Genomic DNA, 26,859 nt, shown 5'->3' on the forward strand with positions numbered 1-26,859 from the left:
TTAATACAGTGTATTGTGTATATTTCATTATTTGTATTTAATTATCTCCAAAAAAAAAAACTTTGTATTTTTTCCCTATTGTTTCATTATTTGTATTTAATTTTCTCTTATTTTATTTTTTTGCACAGTCTAAAAAGAGTATGCCAGACCTACATTTCACTGCTTTTTGCATGTCATATAACAAATAAAACTTGAATTTTTAATGGTTTGGAGTGTTACCTGTGATTGATTTGGTGATTAAAAGGATATTGGGAAATGAGTGTCTTAAATTGGACTTTGGTACCAATAATATTTTCCAAGTCTTGGAATGTTTTTTTTTATTATTATTATTATTATTATTATTATTATTATTATTAACTCTTGTATTACTATTTAGATTTTTTTTCTTTTTTTAAATTAAATGTTTATTTGTAAAATGTACTTCCACGTGTGGCCTTTTGTAATGTTGTTTTACCTAGAGCCAAGGGGATTGTAACAATCTAAACAATATAATTCTCCCTCAGATTTCAAACTTGCATTAAAGAAAAACATTCACATGCAGTAAACATTTTATTGCTCTAAATTACTAATTCATTTTCTTGATACTGATATAATTATACAATTAATATCATTTAATATACTTGAATGTTTGCAGTTGTCACAAAATTATATAACCTCTTGTTATTAAAATTTAAACTACAATGAAAAACAATAAATCAGTTTTTCATTAGTATCGCTAATTATGCCATCCTCATTCGCGCGCACCCCGGCAATGACGCAATATGAAATTTCCGCCTAAACCCCGCCCATTTGTAAAGTCCCGCCCACTAGCGGCAAAAGTTCCTCCCACTTGGAGCTCTCCGTGAAGTCCAGCCCACTTGCGGCAAAAGCTCCTCCCACTTGGAGGTCTCCGGGCTGCAGCGATACCTACTTGGACTAGGCCGGTCTTGTGCACACTTGTCACTATTTGTTCACTAAAAATTAATGTGTAAAGAGCACAAGACTGAGAGACAGTTGTGTGTTAAAATGGGTAAGAGTCTCTCCATGGCAGGATCAAATGCCCCTTGACAGACACTTAAGATCTGCAGACTTCAATCTGCATAGCTCAGAAGCCCATCAATTAGCCATTGCAGCTTTGCTCAGGTATTAAAGGGATCAAATCAGCTAGCTCTGGTTCCATGAGTCACTGAGGTTTAAACACCGAGCACAATCCCCTGTCAAACAGCCATTAAAGTCAAGCATGGAGGACACACTCTCCACTGGTGGGGTCCACTGCTCATGTAACTAAGGCTGGTTAATGAGACAGCAAGAATAAAAAAATAAACAGAAAAGAAGGACACAAAGATATAGTTTTAAGCAGAGACTGTAAAAGGAGGTAAAACCACAACTTTCCTTCTGCACAGCAGTACTGGTGTCTGTGAATAAGTTTTAGCCATTGAAGTTCTTTCATGGATGTTGGCTTTGTGAAGTTCTCTATAGATGGTTTTTGCAGAAACAGGTGAATGACTAACTCAAACCCTATAATAATGGGTGTTTTTTTATACAACCTCTGAGTAAACATTGAACATAATGCCTGTTTCACGCATACTCTTTTTGCACTGCACATGCAGTCTGTGTGCAGTTTGTAAAGTGGAGCAGAAGCAGCACAGGTTCATTGTGCTTTTGCATACACTAAAAAAAAAAAAAAAAAAACCTTTGTGGTGTTGGAAAATATGTTAAATTAACCATCATAAATTCTACTTTTAAAATAAAAAATCAAGGAGAACAACAATTTTCTAAGTGAAATGTACACATGTAATGCATGTAATTAATGAACTGTGTGAGAAGAGTAACTCTTATTAATATTTACATGTTTTATAGTCATTGCACATAAATCTAGAAATATTGAGAAAAGTTTAATCTAAAAGGACAGTGCGAATGCATGGTTGGACCCGCGCTGTATTCAGAGGGGCTTGACATGGAAGAGTTGCATGGCTGGATTTTCCTGTGTTTAAGGTAAGTTTGCCTTTCTGTTTTAGATTTCTGATTAGTAATACATCGGTCCGTGTGCATTTTGATAGTTTGATTCTTGTTAACCTTACTTAACTCATTATATATTATGTTCATACTGATCACATAACCTCATTAAAAGTTATCTTGCACGCATCATAGTGATATTTCAGCAAAAAAGGTTTTCAATAGTTAAGAGACTCACAAAGTGCATTTCAACTTTTGGATCTCACTGAATGCGACTGAAACACAGGCTGAGCAAACAGTTTTTGTCTTTCTTAATTCAAGTAAACAATAGCTGAACTTGTGTGATTGGGAATCGCTGCCCAGAAGCATTACCAAAAAGGCCCGAACTGCTTTAAAAAAGACCAGAATTCACGTTCACTCCCATCCAGTTTAAAAAAAAAAGATTTTCCTTGTCAGTATTACCCACACACCTACACACAAACAACAGGTAACCTTCCTATCATCCTTTGATGCAGGCCTTTGAAAGCCTTCCTAAAAGATGAGCTTCAGTGATTACGGGAGTGACAGTTTTCTAATTATTCTGTCAAACATCAATCCGGCCGGCTGATGCGGACATCCTAGCTGCTGATGGACAATGTAATCACTTCTGTACTTCCAAACACAGGAGCTGGAGCACAGACAGCTCCTGACAGAAGTGGCGAAAAATAGGAAATGTGAAAGCTTCAATCAACTGATTCAGTCTCCAAAAAAAGAGAAAATAACATAAAATGTAGCAGAATTCAAGGGGAAGATAAAAAAAAAAAAAGGAATTTCCATTCGCAACAAGTTAAGGATGTAAGAATGCATTGAACAAATGCAAGAAAGGTTTGATTAATTTATCAACCAAAATGTTGAATACCGAATACATGGATGTTACGACCCTCTTAAGAATCCCAGAGTGCTGATGTTGAGGGGTCTGCACTGGTTTAACACCAGTGGATGCGTGAGGTGCTGCTCGTTTCTAAAACTGTAGAGCCTTCTTAAACAGACGTAACAGATGCCATGGGGCACATTCAGTTTCTATTTTTCTTCATCAGACTGTAAAACTCCTACACCTCCAAACATAACAACTGCAGAACATTGCCACTTGCCTCTCTGAGGATTGGAAATCCCTGCTGTCAACAAAGTATTTGCAATTCTAGAGACAGAAGATATTTTCAGATTGCAATTTTTGCTGGCTGGTTACTGTGCAATAGTGCCAAACAAAGTTTTGAACGCTGTATTACTTAACTGCAAACCACCCTTGAGCTTTGTGAGAAAACCAAGAAGCAGGTACACTATTGGGTACTGGCCAAAACATTCATCATCTCCACAAAATGTGAATGCAGAACAACAACAACAACAACTAGAAATGTATGATATCATAACGGTGAATCCTCATAGCAGCTTGAATGTGTTCCCACTTTGATTTGAAAGAAGAAAAAATAAATAAATACTGCATGCACTTTCTGGTCTTATTGTGCAAAATACATCAGAGCACATTATTTATAAAATCCTAATCTTTCATCGAAATGTAATAACTTACCACTAAAATTACTTTCCATATTGCCTGCACACGCTGTGATATGGGAACAATGAAGTCTCAAACATCTCGCCAAAAGATAATGCATTAAATGCTGTTAATGTTATACAGTATGCGACGAAGGTTATACCAGTAATAGCAAATAATGTTAGATGCGAGAAAGCAGCATTATAATGAGATGTCAAATTGCTCTAGAGGGTAAACCTGAACTTTATGCTTACATATCCTTGTCGGAAAGCCTCAAAAGTCTAAGTTAGCCTCGTTTTAGGTGTAGTACACCATGGTTCCATTGTGGAAAGCCCAATTTTCACAATTCAAGTCTCACCCAGCTTCAGATCTCATTAAATATGCGGTTTCAGTCAAAAAATTTCACATTATTGTAATAACCTATTATGGAATGCCCACTTTTCACAATCCAATCAATTCTAAATTCTCAATACTCAATCAAGCCCCACTTTAATGCATTAATTAAATATTCCGTTTCAGTCAGAAAATAGAAGAAACATGGGTTTTAAATGCTTTCTCATGTTGATTTTGTTGATTTTTGTTGAACATAGGAGCTGCTGAACTACAACAATTGGGGTTAATGTCCAGCACATGGTTTTGTTTCATTGGAAATCATCTCTGTTGAGATGGAAACAGGCCAGTGTGGGAGTCTAGACAGACAGAGAGTGAGAGGTTGACCTGAGCTATGAGAGACTGTCTGCTTCAGCAGCCACGTAATGAAAGAAACATTTAATACGATTCTCAGCATCTTTCCATTACAAGGCAAAAGAGGTGTGCTGATCAGGCACAAGCTTGATATCAAACCAAGCCCCTGCAAGCCAAATTACGCTGACAGTAATCTCAGTGAACACCTCTCAGCATGCTTCATCATATCAGAGAGAGAGAGAGAGAGAGAGAGAGGGATAGCAGGAAGCTAAAAGTACTCAAACGCATATAAAACCCACACCAAATTCAATTAATAGGGTTGCAAAACTCAGTGCAGAGATTTACAGTGATGCAAAATATGATTTGACGCAAGGATTGAGGAGACTTGGGTGAGGGTGACAGGTCTGTCCGGTTGCATCAGTTTTATCATACATCATTAGCTTAATTATGGCACAGGCCCAGGCCCTCAGAGGAGTCACTTCAGGACCAGGGTCGCCACACGGCCCCATACTAATAATAAGTACAGAAACTGTAGCAAAAAGTATCAGCCTACAGGCAAATCAAGTTCTAGACTGAGATGATGATGCGAAGTGAAGGAGACTTGGAAGATTATAGTTTATTGATGTAAACAACTAAAAAAAAAAAAAAAAGAAAAAAAATGGCATGTCTCTAAGCAGATACTGGCAGAGAAATAAAGTGCTTAAACTGAACAGAAAGAGGATTGTGCACACGCTAGAGGCGTAAAGACACACAAAGCACAACTATTTTAACAAATGTCACCTTTTTGAATATCTGAATACAGGAATGGGCACAAAGTAATCCATGTGGAAAAAAGAAAGAAAAAAGAGTGCATCGGAAACAAGTTGGCATTTGTATTGTGATACATAATTTGTAACATATTTGCATGAGTAAAAAGCTATTTATTTATATATCCATATACGACTAATATTTTATATGCACCATAATTTTTCCTCTCTAAATTGTTTCTCAAGCAAAAGATGACAGTTAAACTAACCATGTAAGTTGTCAAACCAGTGAATCACAAATCGAAACAAATTAAAGTCTTATCTCTACAGATTTCAACATTAACAGGTTCTATGACATGCCCCATCTCCAAAACATGAACACAATTTGTGATGACCAGTGTAAAGCTTGAGTCATGAAGTAAAACATGTTGAAAACCACTGCAGTAGGCAATAGATTTTTATTATTATTATGCATAAGTGATACTAGATGATGTGTTGTGGGTTGTGATAGGATAGCTTGTATCTGAATAAATTAGGACTCTATGCTTTCCATTCTCAAATATTCTCTGCCTCTTTGGACTCACAAATAAAACAACTAGCTGACTATTAAATTACTGAGGCAAAATTTACATTCCACTGCAGTTCACTTTAACTTTAAGGCATATTGCACACTTTAGTGAGCCGTAACTGGCAATGGAAAGCTTTTTTGGCGGACATTCAGATATCAGGCATACTTGGGTTCATTTTAAACACACAGTAGTTGCTTGAGAATGCACACACAGCCTGTGACATGAGCTAACCCTTGTGGCTAGTGCACAGTGACGGGTCATTAGAGTAAATCTGAAGTTGTATCAGTAATGGAGGATTGAAGAACTTCAGTCAACTTTCTGCTTCACAAAGCACAACTGAAAGCAGCGTAATGCCTTGGCTGTAGAGCTGTCAGCAATGAGAGAGATCTTCTGAACTTATTCATCAATGTAACCCTCATGCTGTGGGCTTCGAGGTTACTGGCAACAAGGAATGCAAACATCTGGTTCATTGATTCTGAACAAGCAATAAACCGCAAGTGTTCATGCCCTAAGATGGTAGGAGTGGATGAGCGGTGAGGGCTGATTTTCAAGGATGGACTGGACATGCTAATGATGCAACTGGAGGGTGTTGGATGACATTGCCTTTATTAATTGATCTAAGACCATAATCAGTGGAAATGACTAAACAGAACAGATTCTGCTGAACACAGCAAACTGGATTCAGCATGAATATAGGGAAAATGCTCTATAAACCTGGTTTTCTGCACAAGAGTTTGCAAAATAAGCTTTTATAAAATAGAGTATTATTATAATATAGAGTATAACATTATGGTGTCAAATTATCATTAGTTTATAACTTGCTGACTTGGCAATGGTCTAGAAGACAATCATTTGACACCCTACACAAAAAGGTACGTTTTTTAGATACACCTGTATATACACACATATATAGAAGACAATCATTTTCACCCTTCACGAGGAGGGAAAGCAACAAACATTAATTGCCAAATAAGCTGGCTGTTCACAGAGTGCTGTATCCAAGCATGTTAACAGAAGTTGAATGGAAGGAAAAAGTGTGGAAGAAAAAAAGATGCATAACCAACCGAGAGAACCACAGCCTTATGAGGATTGTCAAGCAAAATCAATTCAAGAATTTGAGTGAATTTCATAAGGAATGGACTGAGGCTGGGGTCAAGGCATACAGACATGTCAAGGAATTTGGCTACAGTTGTCATATTCCTTGTGTTAAGGCACTCCTAGACCACAGACAACATCAGAGGTGTCTTACCTGGGCTAAGGAGAAGAAGAACTGGATTGTTTCCCAGTGGTCCAAAGTCCTCTTTTCAGATGAGAGCGAGTATTGTATTTCATTTGGAAGCCAAGGTCCTAGAGTCTGGAGGAAGGGTGGAGAAACTCATAGCCCAAGTTGCTTGAAGTCCATTGTTAAGTTTTGACAGTCTGTGATGATTTGGGGTGCAATGTCATCTGCTGGTGTTGGTCCATTTTGTTTTTTGGAAACCAAAGTCACTGCACCTTTTTACCAATAAATTTGGGAGCACTTCACACTTCCTTCTGCTGATCAGCTTTTTGAAGATTCTGATTTCATTTTACAGCAGGATCTGGTACTTGCCCACTCTACCAAAAGCACCAAAAGTTGATTAAATGACCATGGTGTTGGTGTGCTTGACTTTCCAGCAAACTCACCAGACCGGAACCACATAGAGAATCTATGGAGTATTGTCAAGAGGAAAATGAGAAACAAGAGACCAAAAAATGCAGATGAGCTGAAGGCAGTGCAACAAACTGATCACCTCCATACCAAACTGAACTGAGGCAGTAATTAAAGCGAACAGAGCCCCTACCAAGTATTGAGTAAAAGCACAGTAAATGAACATACTTTCCAGAAGGCCAACAATTCACTAAACATTTTTTTTATTGGTCTTATGAAGTAGTCTAATTTGTTGAAATATAAATGTGTTAAATGTGAGCCCAAATCATCACAAGTAAAGAAACTAAAGACTTAAACTACTTCAGTCTGTGTGCACTGAAATAATTTAATTCACAAGTTTCACAATTTGAGTTGAATTACTGAAATAAATGAACTTTTCCTTGACATTGTAACTTATTGAGATGCACCTGTACTTCAGTATATCTTTAGTTGGACTTTAGCACTACTTCCACACAAATACAGTGGATTAATTACAAAATTGATTTAGTATTAATTTAGTATACTAAAAGTACATTTCCAGGGTATTTTTATTAAGTAAATATGCTAAATAAGTAAAGATTTTTGTAGTATTATTAGTATGAAATAAATTTCAAAATACATTTTAGTATATTGCTTTTTCACTAGGGTAGTTACTGTTTCCAGTTAAAAAATGTCATAACAAAGTCTTTATAGTGCCAAACTCATTATGATTAGAGTAATGATATATAAAGAAAGAGACCAGAAGAGTCTCCAGCTGTCTACCTCCATACGTTGTGTTGCAGTGTTAGCCTTGCACTGAACTTAATCAACAGGGAGCTAAACCGACAGCAGTGAATTTACCAGGATTATAACTGGAAACTCTTTGATATGATGAGCTACTTCAGGAAAACTGCACATCATAACCTTGCTAATGTTCCATTTAACAACTGAGGTAATATTCACCAACTAAATAGTCATGCTCCAAATTGTCAACCGTAGGTGTTCATATAATGACGGAGGTGCAATGCTAGCTGGTGGAATAAAGATTGGACAAATTAGATCTCATCTTTACGCACCCCAGGATCCACACTCTGTCCATTATTATTGTTATGCTGGTAGGGAAGGATTGGACACAATCCACGCTAATGAGCAGAATGAAAAACCAATCAATGCACTCCTCAGTCTGAGAGTATATAATTCACTTACTAGTAGGAATCTTTAGCTACGTTCACATGCAGCCTAATAATCCGACTGACAGCTCCCTCAGAATGAAAACACCTCAATCAGAAAATAATTATTCTATCCCATTAAAAGCGATGGTGCAGATGTTAAATAATCCATTAACCAGAACAATAATTGTCAAGTAAACTACCTTCATAAGTGGATTCAAAAATATCCTGTGTGCACATGAAAATGACTTTTTCCCACCGAATTCTGCTCCAGACTATCACTCAAATATTGCAGGTTTATTAAGTTAATTTGGGAACATAATAAGAAAGCTTGCTTAGCATATTTTTAGATATGTTAGCAAGGCAAATACGCCAATTACGCACTGTGGTGCGATGCTGAGTTGTCTAGCGTCTTTATTCAGCAGACTTGGTGTTTTTTTTTTTTTTACAGGACTCACAATCTTCTTGCTGTTATGGTGACAATGAAAATACATGCTGCTTTTCGAATGCATGCATACAATCTACACAGAGTTCATGGAACATAAACATCAAAACCTGTTGATTTAGAATCTGCAGGCAGACTGCATTGTGAAATGTAAATAAATTACACAAGGTGATAATCAAAATTGACTTGGCTCAAAAGAATTGAGGGAATCTGAATGGCCATGACGCTTCTGACAATAGAAGGACATTGAATGTAATGCTAAATTTATATAAATGCATTGTTACCTAATTGCTAAAAGGTGTAAATATTAATGGCGATAATGTAATGCAGGCATCGCTGAAGGTCAGGTAACCCTCAGTAAGCGACACATTCATAAAGCTGAAGCTTCTTTATGAGGCATGAGACAGACCGGAGTTACTAATCGAGAGACATTTAAAGGGGGAGAAAATGTCACATAATTGAATTATGACACAGTGAATTGAGTTTTAACACAGTAAAATTCAATAAAAGGCCATAGAGGATTAGAGACGTGACCAAATAAATCTTTAAAAGTAAAATAATTAAAAACAAAACTATACATTTGTCACTTCCTGTCGACAAATGATTTATAAAATGATTTGTTTACACTGTCCTTTAAACTGTAACATTATGTTGCTTGGGAAACCAAAATTAGAAGTTTAATATCCAAATAAAAGCATTCAAGAATCGCTTTTCCAAGTGGAAAACTCTCAGCCTTCCCAGTTAAAGTCGTCTACGCCTGCCAGTGATATGCATAGCATATATGTGAATGACATGAGTACACTAAATTATAACAGAATTTCCATTTCTGCTGAACTACTTAATGTAAATATGGTTGTTACAATATCAGATTGATTATTAATGCAAGACAGGAATAGATAAGAAAATAGAAAAGCTGCAGAAGAAAAGTTTTTTTTACCAACAGCGCTTTGTAGTCAAAATATGACCATCCCTTCTGGAACATCTGGAGAGGAACTTTGTCCAGAAAATTGTAAACTTCAAGCTAACTACACAAGCATGGTTTTCAATTATTAATGTTATCATGTTTCTGAAAAAATAATAAAAAATTGGTCCACATTTTGCTGGTGGGAGCGAGAAGTGCTGGGCTTTGACACTCACTTCATTATGGACTTAACTTCCCTTGGTCCCTGTGAGCGGGAGCGGAAGATGAGAAAGGCTCAGAGATAGAAAGGGAAAGAGGATGAAAAAAAGAGAGAGCACTGCTGTATCTGGGACAACCGGTGACATGACAAAACGGTTCTCTACGCAATAACAGTAAAAGAACGACTCAATTAGTGTGGCTCCTATCTCGGCTCCTTTATCGATCTTCTCCAGATGAAGAACAGCAGACAAGAGAGTTTTCAATCAACCGCTACTTTCTGAAGAAGGACAGTGGCGAGGTTCATGCCGGGTGAAAATCCATGGCTGGAAATATAAATAAATATGCAAAGCGTACATTCCAAAGATTGGTAGGCGGGGTGTAGGTTCGTCTGTCCCAATTTGGCGCGACTGAAATGCCACTTCTTTCATGATTGTGTCGAATACGATTGCCGGGCCCAAGTCAAACATGAACGGATAGTGTCCCTGCGGATAGATCAATCGGACAACTCATCAGAGGCAGGGGGCACTCAGGACAATTCAATCCCTTTCAAAATGAATGTTCAAGAGAAAAAGGGAAAAAGCTGCGACGCCCCCAGCGGGAATGTTTTTGTGGATGGCACGCTGAGCTTAAATGCTACAGCAATCTTTTTAAACGAAGTGGAAAACAGCATGTAATGAACGTAACTGAATTTGTGCCCATTCTCACGACGTAATTTCAACGTCATTTAAGAAACCAGAGGACAGATGGTTTCTTGGTCTCAGCGGTAATACGGACATTTTCATGCATTTTTCAATTTGAAGACTACGCGTGCTTCCTGTAATTCATGTCGCCCTCTTGGTTAAGGAAGTAATGGAGGTGCACAATTTTAAGAGATGTGCGGATGAGAATTTATGTTTCCATTGTTACAGATGTATATTTGTGAGTGTGTATTGCTGTGGTATCACCATCTGTCCTCGGCACTGTGTGAGTGATTAGGTGTGTGTGTTTCTGGAGGAGCTCCAGGCGAGGACTCATCTGCTTCATCAGGCCTTCATCAGTCCTTTGACACCGACAAAGAACAGCGACAAGCACCCGAAAGCCCAACAAGGCCCCCTACAGCTGAGCACCCCGTCAACATCGCCTTGTGTGTGACGGACATGAGATAAAGGAAAATGTCTAACATCATTAGATGAACATCTTGTACCTCTCTTAGGTATTTGTAATTATATTTCATTCCATCTTATATTTGATTTACTATTAATAGTGGAATGACTCAGAACACAACGGTTTTTATTTCTGTTATGAAACACTCAGGAATGTGAGGAACTGCAGTGCATTCCTGATGCATACATGATGAAGAACACTATGAATATTACCTTCAGATTCACAAAAGTCTGCGGTTCAATGATGTACAGTAAGAGAAAACGAGGTAGAGAAATGTAAATGTTTAAATAGTTTCAAAACACTGGAATGGAATGATTTACACATTTATTAAGGAGAAAATATATATGCATGTGTGTGTATATATATATACACACACACACACACACACACACACACATATATATATATATATATATATATATATATATATATATATACACACACATATACATACATATATATTTAGCATGGATATATTACACTGATTAAAAGTGACCGTAAAGTAAAAATTTTTAAAATGCTTTTCTTTTGAACTTTGTATTAAAAGAATCCTGAAAAAGGGGGTTATTAATATTTTGTAATAATATGTTTTAGTCCTCATATTTTTATCAAAATGATGCCTTGGTAAGCATAAGAGACTTCTTTCAAAAACATTTTACAGAAAAACCTTAGGCTTATCAATCATTTAGATAAAATATCAAACTAAGCAATAACATTTTGTTAAAAATATTTATAACTAAGCCTAAACAATTTTGATTAATTAATTTATTTGCTTGAACTGTGAGCTATTGTGATATTTTCTGAAATAAATGAGAAGTAAATGCCACTTAGTTTGATGTTTTGTTATGTTATAGAATGAAATTCATATCTTTTTAGGAGTCGCATAAATTTGTAGATAAATGTCATTTAAAAAAAAAAAAAAAAAGTAGTTTCCCTGAAAGTACTTCAAGAAGAGATGAAATCATGGGAAAACCAGACTAGTTCAATTCCACAACAGTACATAATTTGGTGACACGTTCCATAAACATTACTAAGCACCCCAACAATGAAATAAATCATGTAACTGATATAAAATTATCAGTTGAGGAATTTATGTAAATGTAATTCGGCTGTGCTTCATCAATCCTGGTTCTCACATCTGGTTCATCATGCCTTTTGGTTACATTTTAAGTAATTTGCACACTTAAACAACTGAAACACAATACTAGGATGTTTCATCATTCATGAAACCCATCTTCGCCATAACTAAATCCTTTCTTACCATTTTTTTCCCCCTCACAACCTCTTTATCTTCTTCGCTATGCTCTCTCGGGTTCTGGCACACCATTATCAGACAGCAATTGATAAATGAAGTAAAGATAAAGGAAAGAGGAGCTAATTAATATTGAGAAGAGTTTCAGGTTGCTCATCGATACAGTGCTTTAAAACACCAACTTAGGAGAGAGAGAGAAAGAGAGAGAGACAGGGACAGATAACGATGAGCTCAGGCAATGCAGGCCTCCTTAGAGCCACGATTGTAATGATCGCAGGAATAATTTGGAGGAGATAGCAGGGAAATATCAGATCAACATTGCACAAGAGAGTGCGAAGTGAAATGTATGCGACCAGATCAGATTTAGCATTTGTATTGGACAGCAGTACACTTAGGAGTACAACAACAGACCTTATCTGGCCGAGATTTGTGTCGAAAGGGGAAAATAAAGAGGCCCAAAGGAAAAACTTCATACACTGCAATCAATACCGAAACCAAATTAGACAAGGATATAAAACGCTTAATGAATAAAATGTAACCTATGGTAAAGGACGGAGTGATAGTAAGGTTAACAAATGAAAATTTCACAGGGATGGTCGAGCAAGATAAAGCTAGTATCATTCATTATTTCAAAAGCTTATTACAGAGATAATTTGAGTTAGGGACAGATCCCACAAGTGTCTTTATAGATGAAAGTAGAGTTGAAACGCTACCAAAAGTGTTGCCAATTCCAGTCAAGTTTCAAAATTCTCCATACCAAAATTAATATAAGAAATACACTGTTTTAAAAACATAAACAAATATCTATAACATACAGTATATACTGCATATACAAGTGTACCTGTACTTTCTGATATTCAAACATCTATAAATCTATATAGAAACTCATCCTTGTCTCTGAAAACAGCTCAGTTATTGGTCGAATGGTCTTTTTTCATTGCATAAATGGACAGTACATCTTATTTGCCTTTAACAGCCCTGCCTGCCTATCAAACACTGTATTTATGCTCAATGTTATTACAAGCTCTCATGCATGGAGCGAGAGTGTGTGGACGCCTGTAAACTTGTCTGTGTGTGTGTTTCTGATGAGTATTAATTAACATTTCAGCAAAGGAATATGACAAGGAGATAATTATTAGACCACAATTTTTTGACTCCAGTGCAGATGATTCAAACTTGAGATCAACTCTTGATCCCTTTTTCACCCAATCATATTGTATCTCTTCTGGGAAGAGGCCAAAATAGCCAAACAACCACTTGTAAATTTCAATGAGCATCTTCTTGCACATGGTCCTATGCACACATCATTTAAGCTCGACCAACAAGTCTGCTGTACCGTTGAAGCGAGATCAAAGTAAAAGACTAGATTGAGGCACACAACAACCTTTCTGACTAACAAAAAAAACTAGATGGCATATTGTAAGCCAATTATCAAAAGCATCTGTTGAGTGCCTCTTCTACTGAGGTCTTGCATTAGTCAATGAAATTGAAGCTCTCATACTAATTGGACATATAGTCCTCAATGAGGTTTCTCAGAAAAAGATCACAGGCCCAGTTTAAAAAAGTAATATCAAAAGCTGACATTTATGCAGAAAACCCTCTTTTATTAGATACTGACTATACACCACAGATATCATACTGCATGGGGGTTATTTATTCATTCTTTGCTTAAATTCAGGCATTCAAAAAGAGATCAGTGCTCACTGGATGACGTGTTTGTACATGAACATGGACGTTTCAGTGGGGGTTGATGGTGATTTTTATCATATGTTCATAAATGAGATTAAAGAAGATTGTAGACTTTGCTTGATTGCTTCCTTTTCATTATATACTGATTCCACTTTCCTCCTACATTTGTCTCTGTGTTCTCGGATTAGAATTGAATAGAATAGAATAGATATAAGCTAACATTCAAAAGTTTGACCAGCACACTTTTCTTTCTTTTTTTTAAGGTATTAATAATTTTATTCAGTGAGGTTGGATTAAAATGGACAAATGTCTGAAGGCAAAGTCATTTATAATGTTACAAAAGTTTTATATTCCCAATAAATGCATATAAATGTTCTTTTGAACTTTCTATTCATCAAAGAATTCTGAGAAATTGGATCAAGGTTTCCACAGAAAATGTTAAGAAGCCAAAGGGTTTTCAAATGTTAATAATAAGAAACGTTTCTTGAGCAGCAAATCAGTATATCAGAATGATTTCTGAAGGATCATGTAACACTGAAGACTGGAGTAATGGCTGTAGAAAATTCAGTTTTGTCATTATAGAAATGATTAACATTTTAAAATATTTTAAATAGAATATATTTTTAAATGTATTAAGCAAAATGTACATGCTAGAAGGCTCAGTTCCTTTATATATATATATATATATATATATATATATATATATATATATATATATACACTAATATACAGTTGTTCCCTATGTTGTTCGCAATGCCCTTCAGACTGAACATATACACTTAATATGGTCAAATATCCTGTACTGTCCACTTCACAGGGCACTACTGGGCAATGAGAACATTTATAGCTCCCATTAAAAACCATCTGCAGACGAACAGTCTTTTTAAATGTGCTCCAACAAACTTTAAAGTGAACAGTATACATTCTGTCCCACTAAAAGAACCAAATTGAAGTACAAAATGGCTCAACCAACAACAGTTTGGAGTGGGACTACCTGTGGGAGTGTCTGAAACTATGTTTGGAACCATTCATTAGTTCTGTTTGTGGCACACAAATGATACAGGTTTGCTTTAAATTTAACATTACAAAGTGTTATTTATTGTGTCAGCAATAGAAGGTCATATTCCCATTTCTGGTTGTAATTGGCCAATGACTCGAATTATAGTTTATTTTCATCTCATCACTGGTTCAATATAGCAGAAGGTGGACACAACAGGAAGGTTGCGATCTCACCACGTTACTTTTTCACAATAAATCACTTTAATCTTCAGCCCTAAGACTCGGACCACTGCAGTGCAAATAGGCCCCAGAGATAAAACGACTAATTAAAGAGTCATGAGTCATTTTGCAGTTTGCATCCCCTCTAAAACTTCTGCTGTGAAATTTAATTAATGACCTGGACTAAAATATACAAACTCTTGACTACCTCCAAGAGATCTTACTGAAAATCTAATAGATGTTACCTCATACTGAAAAAAAAATAAATGCAGGATTTGCATTTCTGAGCACATTTTTCTATCCCGAATTTGCATAACAAGCTCTCAAACCCTTTTTTTGAGAAACACCTTACGTGAAGAACAGTTTCAAAACAAACAAGCATACTCCAGAGACCTCATGCACGCAAGGTAATACTGAAAGCAGCTTCTTTAATGCTCGCTTGCTAGCACATCAGAAAGAACAGCGCTTAGTTTTATTGGTTTTTGTAAAGCATCATCCATCATACTCATGGGTGGGAAAGAAAGTTTTGAGACAAGTGTTGGCAAAATCGAAAAACTCCCGACTGCTTAGGAGCTAACTTGTTTTGTGGGACTACCTAACCAGGTGGAATGATTACTAGCGAGTAATTACATAACAGAAAACATAACCTACGTGTTCCCGTTCAGGGATCAAAGTGATGCAGGACTGTGGACACCATGCGAATACAGCCCTTGTGGAAAGATTAGTTATAGTTTGCTTATGTATTCTTCAGTGTTCCTTGAGCTTCAGCAGCCCGAACATAAAATAAATGTGTCTCCTGCCAGCGAGACATCGTTCTATCAGTCAGCATTAATGGACTGAGTACAGGGGCCGAGAATCTGGTGAAGCAGGCCTCCGTCGAGCGCGGGCCGGGGCCAGACAGCCAGACGCAGGGGAAATGAGCTCCATTACGGAGGTGGCCATGTTGGGGCTGGGAGATTGGGCTGGCTCTTATTGCCTGTGTTTGGTACAAATGGGGAAATGTGATTCCCTCAGGCCTGAGACAGCCGAGAAGGGACGACTGATCATTATACACTAACATCACCAGCACAAAGGAGATGACAGGGGCATGGAGGCCCTAAAGGATAAAAATGATGGAGTATGTGCGAGGTGGGAGCCAGAGTATATTTGTGTGTTTGTACTCGTATATAAAGGCAGGGTCATGCTTAATGTTGAGCAGACAGTGACACAGACAATGAGGAGAGCAGAAAGAGGGCTTCTCATCCTTCAGGTGTTAACCTCTCTTTCCCTTTTTCATCACCCTACTGCATCTTTCCATCCTGCTTTATTCACTAGCATGCTCTCCCCATGCTCCTGCGAGAGACTCTGGCCGTGAAGCAGGACACTACGAGCCAACAGGATTTTGCAGCTCATCTGCTAAAGATGCTGGATAAGATATGAGTGATTGTGGAAACGACAGAAATGACAGATTTCTTTAGATTTCTACAAATGCATATTTAATACGGTCAGGTGCAAAAATAATTGTCCACACTTTTTTTTAGCGCTAATTCTTCACTGTGTTTTGAATGGTCGTATATAAAATATATTAATTGCATGCTAATTTTAATTTTATTCAGATTTGTATTTATTTTTAATATCATAATATACAATAGCTGTCAGTTTTATTTGTAATACTGTATAAAATATGTATGTTTATAAATCTCATAACTCCCATTTATTTTTCCTGTTGGTCTAAAATACAATTATTTATTTCATTTTATTTAAAATGAGTTATGATTTAAACACATCATAATTATCAAATTGAAAAAAAAAAAAACTATTTTAAAACTAAATGTTAAAATAAGTATCCTATGCTTTCAAACTTCAATTTACCATATTTTAAGTATTGTACTTGCAACATATAACACACTTGCACACTAAGGTGACATATGTTCCAAGTTCCAAAAAAATAAAAATAAAAATAAAAATAAAAAATAAATATGGACACCATGCAATCAGTTACATCATTGTTTGGCTTTCAAAACTAACTAGTTCTGAGAGAGGCTGGCAGATTCCCCGGTCGAGCACCAGCCCCATTTCAGTGTAAGAGAGGCATATTCAATCCCATGATGCCTTGAGCAAACATGTGTCATCTCCAAGACAGAATGAGTGAGTTGCTTCTCCAAGATAACACATTATTGTGCTGTACAGGACCTCAAACATTCATGTTCACAGCAGTACTACCAAAAGAACTGACACAACAACATTTGTTTCAGATTTACCTTGCAGCAGCCAGCAAATAGTATCAAGCTCCAGCGCTGGCTCCTAGTTAACCTCAAATACACATCATACAACCCGGTGCTGCAGCCTTCTCTACCCAGGGCAGGTGAAATCCCCACCGGTCACAATTACCCAGCCAAGCACCTTCATCAAACACCCAGTGCCTGGGAGCCCGTCTGACGTGCCACAGCCCTAATTCACTCCCACTCCAAACTACACTGCATAGGGACCAAATAGCCACGAGCAAAAACATCTATCCATCCACGTCTCCCACATCTAACTTTGAAAGGAGGGGGTGGGATAATGGCGTTGTTTAGCCGTTGCCATTTGGATTCGACTAGCAGGTGCTTTCGGCTTTTTCTAAAACCGTGGCAAATGTGTAATGTTTTATTCATGTTCCGTGATAAAACTTTGCAATGTGCCATGTGTGGTGTGTGTTGACTAAGTTCAAGAGTAAAGAAGTCTCCATTGCTCTTTATCCACATTTCTGTGTCATAAATAAAGAACTGGAACAATGCCTACTGACGGAGACTTACTGTATGTAATCCAGGTGTTACAAAATGTGTCCACTCTCCACGTAATTCTATGGTACTGCCTTCATCTATCAACCTAACTATTATAAAAATAAAAAGAGAGGCTGTTTTAATAGGGTTGGAATAGGAGGAAAAGTATCTGGGAGCAAATGCCCCATGTCCGAGGGAAAAAGAAGTAGAGAAACTAAGAAAGTGAGAGTGGGAGAGAGTTCAAGAGTGCCTCTCCTTTGAGCTGTCAGTAAAGGTAGCTTTGGTGAGTAAGAATAAAATAAATTTTGTATATCAAAGGAGTGCATATATACAAAGCATTTGCTTCCCTGCAGACTCTAAAGAAAGGGTTACACAGTCTGGCGGTTCATCATCTTGAACTCGCCATGCTTCAGTTTCAAAGTCCTCAACTGTACAACATGTTCAAAAATGTTCAGAGTGGAAAAAAAAATCTTAGCTTGACAGCATTATTTCACATAATGTCAATTATTCAGACAATTTCAACCAACCCTTGGTTCCAAATTTAAAATTGTCACAACTGTAGGGTGTAAAGGAAAAACAAGCTCACATTTGTGTTAAATTACTAACGTTAATTTCTTTCTCACAAAATGTGTATTTTTGACTTGTAATTTTTTTTAATCATTAGTACAGTAGGAACACTCTGGAGGTGGACGGACTAGTTATTCATCACCAACATAATATCTTCAAGTTACTTTATGTACTTCAACAAGGAAGTTACATAACCTCCCTTCTTGGTATCCTTGCACAAACATTTTGGAAAAGATATTAGTTTAAAGTTAGCAAAAACTTTACACAAGTTATTATGTTATTCTGTTCGTCTCATGTTAACATGTATAATATTTAAGTCTAGTGGCTATAAACAGTGTATTTGGTTGCTTTCATTGAAAGTGTATTTTTGCTTAAAGTCAAAAATATTTTTGGAGGTAATCAACATCATGGAAAAGATTCCCGGTTGATTCCCCGGCACATTGCTGTCAGCTAAGCTTCATTTGAATTGAATCTCAGAACATTACTTAGATACATTTCTATACTAGAAGAGTGGTGTACCTCAGGTGTCAGTTTTAGGACCATTTGAATTATTTGTTTTCCAGTTAATTTTTTCTAATACGTGCGGATGGGCTGATTCCGACCACTAATCAGTTGGTAAATTAATGAGAATTATGTGAAGGAGGCAAGGGAAAAGATTCCCGAAACAAACAAATCAAACATTTCCGATGGAAGATACAAGGCAACTGCGTATTTCATCTTGCCAGAGGATCCAATAATTAACATTCCCATTAATATTCCTTCCACAGAGCCTGGGTGGCAGTGAACGCTTCTGTGAAATGCAAATCGCTGTACACAGAGGCTCCAGAATTGGGAACTGTGTGACTGCAGGGGAGGGCCACCACTCTACCCCAATAGACCTTAGAAAATTTCATGTACCTCGCTGATGACAGGAGGGCTGGAGAGACAGGAGGAGACTGGAACTATACACTTCAGCTGTATACACTTTGAAAATATTCAACACAATCTTTCCGCCTCCATCTAATCAAGTTTGATTCAGTGAGCAAAATAATGTAGCATAAATGCATATTTTTGTGTTGTTTGGCAACAATGAATGTTGCCCATTGCATTTCATGGTTTTCTTCACTGTTTTCCTTTGCTGATAAATTCATAGAAAACAAAAGTGTGTCTTTCATCTGAGAACAATATGAATATGAAGTGATTCAATCTTTAGATGAAATCATTTCCTGCATGTGAGTAGTGTTGCTGCTCCAAGCTAGAATACTCGAAAAGCAAGATGTGCTATTAAATCCCAGGACTCCTGTTTTCTGACACACAATGAACATGATACTAGATGAATTCTGTTTCACATTATTATAAACAGTTCTGTTATGAAGATGTCAGTGTGCATCCTGAATACAAACACACCTAGCTGAAACCAAATCAGGTGCATACTGACGTGTGCTTACAACAAATACAAGCAAATTATCAGAAATGTGCCAAGAATTCTAGTCTGCTTCGGAAAAGGATCATTATCTGAGAAACAACTCCTTGGCTCGTAAAAGCTGCAAGAAAAAGGATCTTGCGCTCCAGAGCGAGTAATCAACAGGAGGAGGACAGCAAGTGTGTGTCTGGGGGAGAAAAGAATTGTTGAAAAGATGAGATATGAGGTGTGTGTGTGTGTGTCTTGGTGTGTTTACAATCACAGAGCAGAAAAGTGGGACTGTAGCGAAGATATTGACCAGAGCACAAGCTGGTAATGATGGTAAAAAGAACTGGGTTCGGCCACAAGCCCACAGTCCTTTGTGGTGCCTTAGGACTCAACAAAATCTCACAGAGGAAACTTCAAAGAGCAGAAAAGTAATAATAAATTGAGAATTGTAATGACGTTAAAGGAGAGCAACTTTAACTTTTATATCTTATTATACTTTCAAAACACCTTTATATTAATCTTTTATGGTTGAAGTAAACTTATTTTGGGTATTTACATTTTGTTTCGGATGATTAAAATCATTCCTACCTTGGGATCGGCAGTGAGAAGCTTGAAGGCTGCATACACCTGGTTCTCCTTTACACCTCCACCCAGGTCCAAGAAGTTAGCAGGCTTTCCACCATGCAAGTCGATAATATCACATGTTGCCATTGCAAGGCCAGCACCATTAACTGTGGATACAGACCATATTTTGGACATTAAAATATTAGCTCAACTAAAAATGATCATTGTGTCATTATTTACTGACCCTCATGTCATTATAAACCTGTACGACTTTCTATCTTCTATGAAAGGCAAAAGGAGAAATGTGTTAAAGGATAAGTTCACTTACAGAATAAAAATGTCCTGATAATTTACTCACCACCATGTCATCCAAGATGTTCATGTTTTTCTTAAGTCGAAAATAAATTTATGTTTTTGAGGAAAACATCCCAGAGGACTTCACTGGGACCCAACAGGTTGAAGGTCCAACGTGTGGTTTCAAGCAATGCAGTTTCAGTTATGTCCATAATTATCAGGACATTTTTATCCCAGAAGTGAACTAATCCTTTAATAATGTGCCAGTTGCTTAATAGTATGAAATTAAAATGTATAGGGACAGGAACCTCCGGGTTTCAAAAATGACACAAGTCCATGAATAAAAGTGTAAAATATATCATAAAAAATACAACTATATTTATACAACTATATGGCAAGCCTTCTGAAGCTATTTGACAAGTTTGCCAGTTAAACAGAGGAAATTTAAGTCTTTATTCACATATAACTAAAAACAAAAATCACAAAGTTAATAAGTTGAAATCGTTAATCAGGTAAGTGAGATTTGTATAAGAATCATTGGGTCAAAATGGATAAACTGGTTTATCAAAAGATTGGTTTATAATCAGACATTGCTAACTCACTCTGTCACAGCTTCAATTTCAATCTGCTCTTCATTCAAAACTACTGTATGGACTGTTATGGCACTTTTAGCATTTCACAGCCCCAGCCTTAAATGACCTTCATTATATTGAAAAGAATATTCACTATAATGATCCGCAATATAATTAGAAAATATTCAATACAACGGACAGATTTTCTTAATAACTTTTTTAAATTAATTTCTTGTGCTCCATGGAAGGAAAAAAGTTTGTAATGCGAGTAAATAACTGCACGATTTTCCAAACTGATGGCTTTTAGTTGGTTCCAAATGAGGAATTACAGTATATACACGGTTATATATACAATAGCCTCATGAGTACAGCACATTTACAAGAAAAGCACAGACAAAAGCAAATAAAAAAAGTCATTTTACATCCCACCCCAAATGAAAACACAGCTCAGCCTGAAATCTGCTGCCCACTGCTTTCCAAGGAAAGCAAATTGTGTTTGACTAAAAGTATACAGGGTGTCAAGAGTGGTTGTAGTATCTGTGTTAGCCGGCCTGGTGAGTCCCATCTCGTCGTGCTTTGAGCTGTAAGGCAGCCAACTGATTCAGCCATTTCCTGCACATCCCAGCTCTCTCTCTTACTCTGTTCTTCAGCGCTGAGCTAACGTGTTGGCACAGGCTCTGACACTCAATTCAATAAAGTGAAATTCAGCTGAACAGCTGTCGCTTTGCCGGTTTACAAAGCTTTTAAGGTGTAAACTAACGGCAAGTAAATTGTGCGCAAGTGTGTCTGTGTCTACACGACAAGGTCAGTTAGAGTCACTTCTGCGCTCGTCTTGTCGACACGCTTCTTTCTTGGCGCTCCGCTGTGAGAGCCGGGATTTATAATGAGGGACCACTTAAATGTGTAGACTAACAATCATCTTGGTTGAGTCGTTTTTCCGGAAGATTCCTGCTAATTAGAGCCTATCGGTTCAGGCAGGTCCCTTATGGAGCTGTTAGAGAGCTGCTGGAGATGATGACTGGATCTGTGCCCGTTTGCTAACACTTTCACAAAATCCCGTTCTCAAGACTAAAATAAACATGTCGGAAACTACTAAGAAGAGCATTTCTAAAGCTGGATTTGAAATATCCCTCGAGAGACGAGCTTGAACAGGTTTTTGAAAGCTTCGAAATCTCAAGTTCATTTGGTACGTAGTTCATTATTTCATGTAGAAGTTCATCTGGTATTTTAGTGTATGAAAGATTAAAACAAACCAAAACAGGCTATGTTTCCATCCAGGCCGATGTACTTGAGATCATATCTGGCTGCTTCGGTCTCCAGGGGGTCGCTCTCCGCGGTGTCGTCCATGGCGAACACAGCTTTCTGTCTGAACTCCGCATTGTCGTCGAAGTTGATTTTAGCATCAAAGCAAACCACTGTGGACAGGCAGCAGAAAAGTGTCGGAAAATATTGTCATATACTGGATTTCAAAACACTTTTGTGTCGCACTCATACAAAAGTGCACAGGGAAATATAAACAAACAGCATATGAAAGTAAGATTAAATTTAAAAGTTTACAGGGCAGGTTACGCTAAAAGATGTACAAATAGCTGTACATCTGTACTTTTCTCAAATCTCTTTAATTTTGTAAAAATGTCTAGATTAAAATAAGGAGAGGAGTTCTCTACTGTTCAAATATTTTGGGTTCAGTAATTTTTTAATTATTATTAATTGATTTTTTAATTATTATTATTATTATTATTATTATTATATTTTTTATTAAATTGTATTATTATTATTTAAAAAATACTCTTTTTCAGCAAGCACATATTAAATTGATTAAAAGTGACTTTTTATTTATTAAAAAATACATTAGACACAACAATAAAAATCATCTCATAAGAATGATTTCTGAGAGATCATGTGACACTGAAGACATGAATGATGACAGCTTCACAGGAATAAATTACATTTTAAAATACATTTAATAGAAAATAGTTATTTTAAGTTTCACTACATTTTACAATATTACTGTATTTTGACCAAAACTAAAGGCAGCTTTATTTAAATGCGGTTCACAAATATGATATCATTGGCTAATTTGGTGTTCAGTTAAGAAAGCTGATTTTGAGTATTAATGATTATTTGATGACTTTATAAAACAGAAATCCATATGACACCACTGGAATTGCAGAAAGTGGATGACGTTCACTGGTTTAGGAGGGCGTTGTAATGGTCAATGTTTCTATTTTACAAGTTGGGCAAGATTCAGACACGTTCAATTTGTTCAATATGAGTTTTTCAAAGCATCTGTTATTATTCAAACATGTATCTAGTGCATGTGGCAAATCGGTGAATGGCAGTTCCAAATGCAATGATTTACAGCGAGTGAAAGGGAGCTGCAGATAAACTAAACACAGTCATACAGCGCTGATGACAAAAGCCCATCTTTACTGACACTGTGTTATAACTTATTTTGTGCAGTGCGAGCATCTTATACAACAAACAGCCACACAAACACAGAAAATTAGCCTGGGAATAGAGTTTTCTGTGACTGTCTTGGCCGTATGTGACCAGACCCAGCAACTCTCTCATTTGTAGTGTTTCGAAGTCTCTCGAGCCTGCAGGGACTCGGCGCTCGCTAACAAAGCTAATCTGTGTAGGGAAGTACACTGGGTTCACTGAGCTATTATCAAACTCTACTTTACACTGTTACAAGGAGAGTTTTAACAACTTTTGCAGGAAAACATTGGTAAAGAACAGATAAAGACAGAAGCTGAAAGCAAAACAGAGACGGTAAAAAAAAATAAAATAAATAGAACTAGAGTTGTACCACCGCAGGCCGACAAAACAGCGTTTTTTGATGTTTAATGAAAACATGCAGTTTGAGAATACATTTGAAAGTGCTTTAAATAGGAGACCAAGACAGTTATTGTCATTTGACGAACAAAATAAAGCAAACAATGTATCTAAAGACAGCCAAACCCATTTGATGACTTTTGTTTTGATGCTGCTGTCAAAGAAATATTAACGTCAGTGTTTCCTGAAAAGATCTATTCTGATTTTCAGAGAGAAAACAAACAAACCTAAAGAATAAATGAAAGCCTGAAATAAAGACAAATATGTAGAGCAATATAAAGGGTTAAGAAGAATAGAGAAAGGTGAAAAAAAGAAGTTCAAAATGAAACAAAAAAATATAATTAGAAAAGACAATAATAACAAAAGGAAAAAAAGAACAGAAAAAAATACAACAAAAGTAAAATAAAACTTAAAAACAGAAAAAAATAAACTAATTAAAATCTATTTATTATATTTAATTTTATATATATACTAAAAAATACATGAATTTAAAAAATAAAAAAAGTAAAATAAGATGAGAAAAGACAAATAAAAATGAAAAAATAATTAAAAGAACAAAAACACAGCACAAAAGCAAGGAAAAAAGAAATGAAAAAAGCAGAGAAAATGTGGTGGCACTTTTGTGACGGCCCCTATGAGGACTAAATCATTTTGCCACTCTGGAGCGGGGCCGAGATGATTTCTCTCCCCTTCTTTAATTTGACAGGCTAATACTGCAGGCATTACCCTCTCTGGACCTACTGTATGTAATTTCATACCAATAAACGTTACAACATCCTACATCATTTCCTAACAGGTAGCTATAAAAAAAAAACAAAAAAACAAAAAAAAAACAAGTGGAAATGGTACTGGGAGTAGTATTTGGTCATATTACGAATATATTTGTGGCCTTGTTACGTGGGAGAAGCCATGCAAAGTTTTGCTGAGGCAGCACTCTCCATATCCACGAGTTTGATAAAAAACACTAGTGTGAAATGACATTTATCCTTGGAAGCTGCAAGGTCCTATTTGGATCTTTGCAGAAGCTCTTATGCAATCCGTGAGCAAGCGTTTTTATCATTCATGCATGAAAACACATACACACGCACGTCTTACCTTGTCCCTCAGGTGTTTCTCCAAGCGGATTGACTTCGACTTGAGTGGCGTCGACTTTGAGGAACAGATCATAGAGTCGCTTAATCTGATCTGCAGCCTGTGACAGAAGCACAGAGAGGACTAATTACCCAGCTGCACAGCTCTGAGAGCTTATATAAGCCTTTCAGACTACCTTGACATCTCTCAAGCACATCTGAAGACATATATTTATACATTCTGGGTTATATACTGTACACTGTGCAATAATGAGGATGCATCTTTGATCGGACACCTGCTCCACTGGTCTGAACGGTCACTGGCAAGACAATGAGAAGTTGCCGTGGAAAACTTCAAATGGGACAGAAATTGATTTGGAGTCGGGAGGCCAATAACTCATCAGAGTCACGCTGGCAGTTAATGTGTCCCTGCTGAGAGACACAACAACGTCCAGCAGCTCTCTCCAATTCCCAGAAGCTACGCAAATCAGGTTTACAGCAGGAACCCGTCTGGAAACTGGATAGTGAGATTTGCTAGTTATATCAGAATTTAGAATACACTGATTTGTTGATGATTTTGTAATTTCTGCTTTTTATAACAACTTCTAAACAACTTTTAATCCATAGGTTCTGTAACTTTTCATACTTTCATAAGATTTGTGCTTTAAATGTTTTTTTTTTGTTTGTTTTTAAATATTATTTGAATATAATATTGAAATATTATTGATGTAATTGTATTGGATATTTTAATGTTTAATATTTCATCCCTTTTGTACATTTTACAATACTTTTATATTTAATATATATTTTTGATACTTTTATGTGATAATTTTATACTTCTGTAACATGGTTGCGAAAGATTTTATAATAATTAATATTTCCATAAAAACTTCTAATTTTTCTTTTTTTTTATTTTGTTCTGCGAGATGTCCTAATACTTTCATAATTTCACAGTATTTTGTCTTGGTTACATTTTCTTGTATATTTCACAATACCGTCATATTTCATATATTTGTAATATTTCTGCATATATTGATATATATATAATGTCTCATATTTTTATAACACTTTCATGAATCAATACTTTGTAAGCATAACACTTTTATACTTTGACTTTATGTACCATTTTGCAAACATTTCATTCTTTTTTGTCTTACATTTCCTAAAACTTACATGAATGATTTAACTGTTTTTTTTATTTTACCTTTAAGTAACACATTTGTTGATTTTCTAATATTTTTTGTATGTCTTGTTTTTAATACTTCTGTGGATTATAATTAATATTTTATAGGACTGAATTTAAATTTCATTAATGCTTTTACACTTGGTAACAAAATTCAAGCATTTTGGCTTTCTTAACTAAATTTTGCAGTGCCATCATATGTTATATTTGTAATAGTTTTGTAGATTCTGAATATTTAATAATTTTGCAACACTTTTATGGAAGATTATATAATGATTTATTCAGTACTTTGTAACACGTCTTACATTCTGTAACAATTCTAAATTTTAATAAAATTTGATTTTTCAAAATACATATTTGCTATATTTTCAGGTCTATTTCTTTGAACAACATTTATTGTTGTTGTTCAAATTACTTTTTTAAATCTGTGGTTTACTTATAGCGATGGACATGGTGGCTTTTATGCAATCAATCAACCAATCAAACAAACAATC

General features: G+C 36.2%; 1 protein-coding gene across 1 annotated transcript in view; it reads right to left on the minus strand.

Moving 5' to 3' along the window:
• Window positions 1–26,859, minus strand: part of LOC113111021 (succinate--CoA ligase [GDP-forming] subunit beta, mitochondrial-like) — a 98,632-nt gene that overhangs the window by 23,667 nt on the left and 48,106 nt on the right. Inside the window, exons 7-9 of the mRNA XM_026275392.1 lie at window positions 25,208–25,304; window positions 22,528–22,689; window positions 20,433–20,575 (exon numbers count right to left, since the gene is read on the minus strand). Coding sequence (XP_026131177.1) covers window positions 20,433–20,575; window positions 22,528–22,689; window positions 25,208–25,304 — 402 coding nt within the window. The remainder of the gene's footprint in view (window positions 1–20,432; window positions 20,576–22,527; window positions 22,690–25,207; window positions 25,305–26,859) is intronic.

The sequence above is a fragment of the Carassius auratus genome, chromosome 11 (assembly GCF_003368295.1).
Source record: "Carassius auratus strain Wakin chromosome 11, ASM336829v1, whole genome shotgun sequence".
NCBI classification, from domain to species: Eukaryota; Metazoa; Chordata; class Actinopteri; order Cypriniformes; family Cyprinidae; genus Carassius; species Carassius auratus.